This window comes from Dryobates pubescens, chromosome Z (genome assembly GCF_014839835.1).
Source record: "Dryobates pubescens isolate bDryPub1 chromosome Z, bDryPub1.pri, whole genome shotgun sequence".
NCBI classification, from domain to species: domain Eukaryota; kingdom Metazoa; phylum Chordata; class Aves; order Piciformes; family Picidae; genus Dryobates; species Dryobates pubescens.
The window spans coordinates 3,856,162-3,862,431 of record NC_071657.1 but is presented as its reverse complement, the minus strand read 5'-3'; the positions used below and the strand labels follow the sequence as shown (position 1 = coordinate 3,862,431).

The 6,270-nt window shown below is 49.1% G+C and overlaps 1 protein-coding gene across 1 annotated transcript; it reads left to right on the top strand.

Moving 5' to 3' along the window:
• Window positions 1–4,024: 4,024 nt before the first annotated feature.
• On the top strand, window positions 4,025–5,608 carry LOC128899475 (inositol 1,4,5-trisphosphate receptor-interacting protein-like 1). The gene is made up of 2 exons (XM_054178772.1): window positions 4,025–4,230; window positions 4,327–5,608. The coding sequence occupies exons 1-2, from the start codon at window positions 4,025–4,027 to the stop codon at window positions 5,606–5,608; spliced, it is 1,488 nt and encodes a 495-aa protein (XP_054034747.1).
• Window positions 5,609–6,270: the final 662 nt, after the last annotated feature.

Here is a 6,270-nt window from a genome sequence, read left to right as displayed (position 1 = left end):
TTTGTGTTCATCACATTAATCACTTTGTTCTACACTGTTTGTGTGAATTGACATAAGAGACACCAATGTGCAGGACAGTAGCCAGACTTGATGCATTACAATAGTTTTAAATCAGAAAGGCTCAGGCTAAAACTCATTAATACTTCTGTTCCTATTCAGTGCACCAACATAATTCAGTGCTTCTCCCTCCTCATCTCCATGTGCACATCACAGATTTATCACCCAATTTTTAAGCCTCTACTCCAGTTACTATAGAGTCCTGAATGCTATTGAATATAGAAGACTACAAAACCAGGAAAACATTGAATCTGATGCGCCTGTTGGTTTGCAGGCTTGTGCATTGCTTTGTTTAGTTTTGTTTTCCTCTCAGCTGCAATGCAAATTTTAGGGTGTTCCTAACATCTAATTTAAAATGTCTACATTTCTGCTCTTCACAAAATAGAAACTCTTGGCAGTCAAGAGAGACATCACTGAAGTAGAAGCTTAAGTAAGTCATCAGTGTAAGCTGAAGCACAACCATCAGCAAAAGTAGAAGCAAAGAGGAGAAATACAACTTTTTAACTGTATTAGCCTTTAGATAGAGGCATATAGTGACCAGAATTCAGTAACTCAACAGTGATAATTGCAAAATGCTGTTTATTACAGGAAGTTTCAAGGCTAAAGAACAACAACTAATATGTGAGAGAATTTGCCTTGGTTTACCCATCTGTTTAGAATAGAATAGAATAGAATAGAATAGAATAGAATAGAATAGAATAGAATAGAATAGAATAGAATAGAATAGAATAGACCAGGTTGGAAGAGACCTTTGAGATTATCGTATCCAACCTATTATCCAACACCACCCAATCAACTAAACCATGCAACCAAGCATCCTATCAAGTCTCCTCCTAAACACCTCCAATGATGGTGTCTCCACCACCTCCATGGGCAGCCCATTCCAATGGGCAATCACTCTCTCTGTGTAGAAGTTCTTCCTAACCTCCAACCTACACCTGCCCTGGTGCAGCTTGAGACTGTGTCCTCTTGTTCTGGTGCTGGTTGCCTGGGAGAAGAGACCAACCTCCACCTGTCTAGAACCTTCCTTCAGGTAGTTGTGGAGAGTCTGTTTGGTCATAACAAGCCCATGCAGTGCAACAGGCTAGGGTTAAAGTGGTTGGAGAGCAGCCAGGCAGAAAGGGACCTGGGGGTACTGGTTGACAGCTGACTGAAGATGAGCCAGCAGTGTGCCCAGGCGGCCAAAAAGGCCAATGGCATCCTGGCCTGTATCAGGAACAGTGTGGCCAGCAAGAGCAGGGAAGTCATTGTGCCCCTGTACACTGCACTGGTTAGCCCACACCTTGAGCACTGTGCCCAGTTCTGGGCCCCTCATTTTAAGAAGGACATTGAGACACTTGAATGTGTCCAGAGAAGGGCAACGAGGCTGGGGAGAGGTCTCGAGCACAAGCCCTATGAGGAGAGGCTAAGGGAGCTGGGATTGTTTAGCCTGGAGAAGAGGAGGCTCAGGGGAGACCTTTCTGCTGTCTACAACTACCTGATGGGATTGGACGTGACGCTTGGTGCCATGGTCTAGTCATGAGGTCTTGGGTGACAGGTTGGATTTGATGATCTTTGAGGTCTCTTCCAATCTTGGTGATTCTGTGATTCTGAAAAGGAATGGGCATGGAAGCGAAATGTGAAAGATATTATGGAACAAGTGCTTCTAATCCAGACAATCTGTCCAGTGAATTTGTTTAGAATAATCTTTTGTTTTCCATTTCACACCCAATAGTGAATTATTTATGTTTTTCTACTTTTCTGCTGGAAATCTGCAGCTAAATTTTAAATGTGTAGCCTGAAACTGCCACAGGTTGCTGACTGCTCACTCATACCTATTTTTTTTCTTACTGCTTCTAGCCTGATATAAACTGTTAGTCAGTCCACACAAGCTCTCCAATCAAGCCTGGAATGTTTCCTTTCTCTTGTCTCACTATGGCCCTTTTTGTGGCAAGAATCTCCACAAGTGGCTTAAGAGTAGCAGGGGTCAGGAAAAAAATGCTCTTTTCCATGAGGGTCTGTGGTTTAACTTGCATCTCTTCTGAAGTGACAGAAGCATCTTCAGGGACACCACTAAAGGAGCCATCTGAACCCTCAAGAAAATCAGCTGATTATCCAGGGCTAGTACTGACAGAATTCTGGACTGATGCTGCGGAAGAGGCCATTGTTAGGAGGCTTGTGAGAGAGACTCCAGTCATCACCTGGACACTGACCACCCCAGCCTCTTCCAGGCCTTCCACTCCTTCCTCTGTGCACAGCTGTAAGTTAACGTTGTGCTTGTGCTTTGTTTTAGTGGGAAACATGGGCATAGGTTGCTGACTGCTCAGCTGCCACAGAGGCAGGCTGAGCACGCTGCAGAAGAGCTGAGGTGGTGGGCTCATGCTTCACCAGTTCTGAGACATGTAAGGTTCCCTGCCCGGCCTATGCATCTGCCATGGGGCAATCCCAAGAACTTCTGTCCTTCCACAGCTTTACCACCATTGCCTGTGCAGGCAGAAAGTGTGAAGTGGGTTCCGAGGTGGGGAGTCATAGGCAAAGCAAGGCCTTGGAGCCCTACAGCCTGACCCTTGGGCAAGGCCAGTGAGGTGGCAAGATCTTCCATGAGTGTGGTTGCAATTCAAGGCGCACACTCACTCTGTCTCTGCCATGCTTTGGAGAAGCAGGGCACTAACAGCAGTTGTGCAGTGGAAGAGGTGCTCTCATAGCTGCATTTTGGGACACCTGAAGGGGAAATCCAATGAGAATGTAAGGCCAAAGACTGCCAAGGTCTTTGATCATGCTGCCTCCTGCTGCCAGGCCCCATCCTGCCATCCCATGCCACACCACCAGCATGCCACCATTTGTGTTATGAAGGCACCAAGAGCACAGCCACAACCACATGAGAGAGGCCAGCACCAAGGGAGATGATTCCAGCTCTGTGGATGGCATCTGAAGGAGCAACAGCAGGTCCCAGGATCATGTCATCTGATCTGACTTTCTGTAAGGCTCTTTGAGGTCTCTCTGCCTGGGAAGAGGAGACCCTGGGCACCACAACCTCCATGTTGGCTTTGCACTTTGTAGGGGTCAGGGCTTTGGCTGCCTTGGGTGGCTGTGAGTCACTGAACAGAGCCAGTGGGCGTGGCCAGTGGGCGTGGCTGCCTTGGATGGCTGTGAGTCACTGGACTGGGCCAGTGCATGTGGCCAGTGGTCCTGGCAACTCCATCCTGTGTGGTTTGTGACATCACAATGGGTGAGCAGCTATAACTGCGGCACTGGGCAGCAGTGCCTCAGTAGAGCTTCGGCTAACGGTAAGTGTGGGTGTAGGGAGGGGAGGGTGGATGAGAGCCAAGGCAGAGGGGTAGCTCCCTGGGGCATAGGAGGCCTCACCCTGCACTAAGGTGTCGGGACGATGGCAAGGGAAGACAAGTGGCAATCAATATGATTGATAAGCAAGCTCCAACTTTATTGTTCAAATGCACACCTTACAGAGCATCTCAGCTAAATATGCACAGATGTCATTATTCCATTGGCTATTGGTTCAGGGTTACAATATAATATCCAGCCTCCTTGCGGTTAGGTCTACGTGCAATTTCACAACCTCCTCTCTAACTAGTTCTTTGTTTCACATACACTTTGTTTCACATGCTGTTATCCTGTGCACAGCTGCAAGCACATTCACAAAGCTATGGTGACCTTGCTGCATCAGCACATCATCCAACTGTGAGCAGTAAACAACAAGATGGAGAACGGCCTACACACTTTGCTCAAACACTTGTTCCGTAGAACCATGTCCCTGAGATTCAAGCCATTCCTCAACACTAAGGCACCAGGTGCTCAGAGTAGCACCCTGAAGCTGGGGCTGGATGCAGACCCTTGCAGCATCCCAGCTGCCTGCCTCCCTTGAGGTCTTACCTGACCCTAATTATCTGCTATTTCCGTGCTTGGTCTCCACCACTAATTCCATTATTCCAGCCCCACTGAATCCCTTCTCTCCTTTCTCCTGCAGGCCATGGCTGCTACAAAGCTCCTAGCTTTGCTTCTGCAAGGCCTAATCCTGTTCTCAGTGAAGGTTCATGAGAAGCCGGATGAGGCCGCATGGAAGCGCATGGAGGAGCGGGAGAAGGAGATGAAGCAGGAGATGACTCCTCTGATGGAGGAGATGGAGAGGAGAAGCCGACCTCAGTGGAGCCTGGTGCCCATGATCCAGCAGCAGAGGCCTCAGGAGCAGAGCATCACAAGCTGGGGAGCTGTGCTCTTTGCTGCCATTGCTGGAGTGCTAGTCCTCCTGTTTTGGCTCTCCTGGTGGCTCAGGAAAAGATGCCATGAGGCAGACTCAGCCCAAACCAAGAAGGATATCTTGGCCATCAGCATGGATGAAGAAAATGAGGAAAGAAGAGCTCTAGAAGGTCTGGAAGAGGAGAAGTTATCAGACATGATTTTTGACAGGTCCATCAAGTGGCCTGTGCAGAAAATCATCTCCAGGAGACTGGTGGTGAAGGGGCTGGTGGATAAGCTGCTGCACAACTTGCGAATGCGCCTGTCAAATAGTTTCTGGCCAGAGCTGCAGAATGCCATTGGTGTGGGCAGTGGCTTTGAGGGATGGAGTCCCGATGAAGCTGATCGTGTTATCTACCACCTACTTCTGCCCCTGAAGCCACCCACTGGACACAGGTTCCACCTGGAGCCACTAGGGAGCAGGCAGCAGATTCCAGGCAGGGACTGCCCCATCCGTGTGGAGCTGGAATGCACCTGTGGGGGACAGAAGGCGCTGTGCTTCCTCCACCGTCCTGAGAACCAGATGCCTAAGGTCCTGGACATCCTCTGCACCAACTCATACCTTGATGTGGCTAAACTCGCCCGCTGGTTCAAGGGTTTGGTGAAGAAAGCCTGGGTGGCATTGCCTGAGTCACGTCGCTACGAGATGAAGGTGCTGCCCGACAGCCAGACCTCCTGCCTGATGCAGCTGAAAAGTCACTCCGGAGACACCTTCATGCTTGACATCTTGTTTGGGGTACAGCAAGGTGCCTCAGATATCTTCTTCAGCAGCCCCCCTAGAGCAGACAGCAACACCCCAAGCACAATTTGGGCAGAGAGCTACCTTGTGGCAGAGAGGAAGTTCTTCATCCAAATAGCCGAAGAGGTTCCATATGGCAGCTACCACCTCAAGTGCCTACACCTCTGCACCACCATAATGAAGGGCACAGTCTTTACCCCTGATATGATCAAGACAGTTTTCATGCACGTCCTCAACACCACCCCCGTGTCAGGCTGGAGCAGAGAGGACTGCCTCATGCGCATGGCAGATGTCATGAGGTACCTGCACTACGCTCTGGAAGAGAAGCAGCTCGACAGCTTCTTCTTTGGCAGTGCAAAGGTGCCCAAGGAGATCATCTTGCCTCCAGACTTCAGAAGATCTAAGCCACCCAACCTCTTTGCGCATCTGGTGCAAGATCAGGCTGCCTACACAGAGGCATTGAGACAGTTTGAGGAGATTGAGGAGGAGCTTTTGGAGAGAGTGATCCCAGGGATCCTAAAGGAAGAGGCGTGCATGGAGCTGTGCCTCAGGAGGTGTATGTCAGCACCTGGAGACTGAGCAGCCTTTCCTCCTCCGTGCCCTCAGTGTCTTCTGGGAACTTTCCCCTCTGTACATAGTGGTAAGTCCTTGTTATTTGAGCAAGTGCTTCAGCTGTGTCTGTGTTTTGCTTTGTTGGGAAACGTGGCCATAGTTTTGCTGACTGCTCTCCTCCCCCAGAGTCAGGATGAGCACCTTGGCAGAAGAGCTGATGTGGTAGGCTTTGGTTTCTCTGATTCTTGTACTAAGGCTTCTGCCATGGGGCAATCACAAGAAATTCTACCCCTAACTACTTCCTCCTGGATCACAGGGGAACTATACTGCTCCCTGATTCAATCTGCCAGCTCAGGAGGCCAGTTGTCTGGAACACAACCTGCCCTGCTATTAAAAATGGAGGCAAAGAAGGTGTTAAATACCTCTGCCTTTTCCTCATCTTTAATTACCATATTCCCCACCATGTCCACTAAGGAGTGGAGGTTATCCTTGCCCCTCCTCTTGCCATAAATATAGAGGTGTATGCAGTATTAAATAAATTTGTGGTTCCATGGGTGGATTTTATTGTTAATCTCAGTTTGTTGAAAAGACTGCACCGCAGGGAGTACTTACAGGTTCTTCTCCTGTTTGTCATTTTTTTTAGGCAACATTAGAGGCATCATGGTCAGACCCACAGCAGTGCTCCAGAA

Coding starts and splice junctions, on each gene's coding strand:
- LOC128899475 (XM_054178772.1), top strand. CDS start 4,025: ATGGCTGCTACAAAGCTCCTAGCTTTGCTTCTGCAAGGCCTAATCCTG. Junction 4,231..4,326: donor CCCATGATCCAGCAGCAGAG/GCCTCAGGAGCA, acceptor CTGGTGGCTCAG/GAAAAGATGCCATGAGGCAG.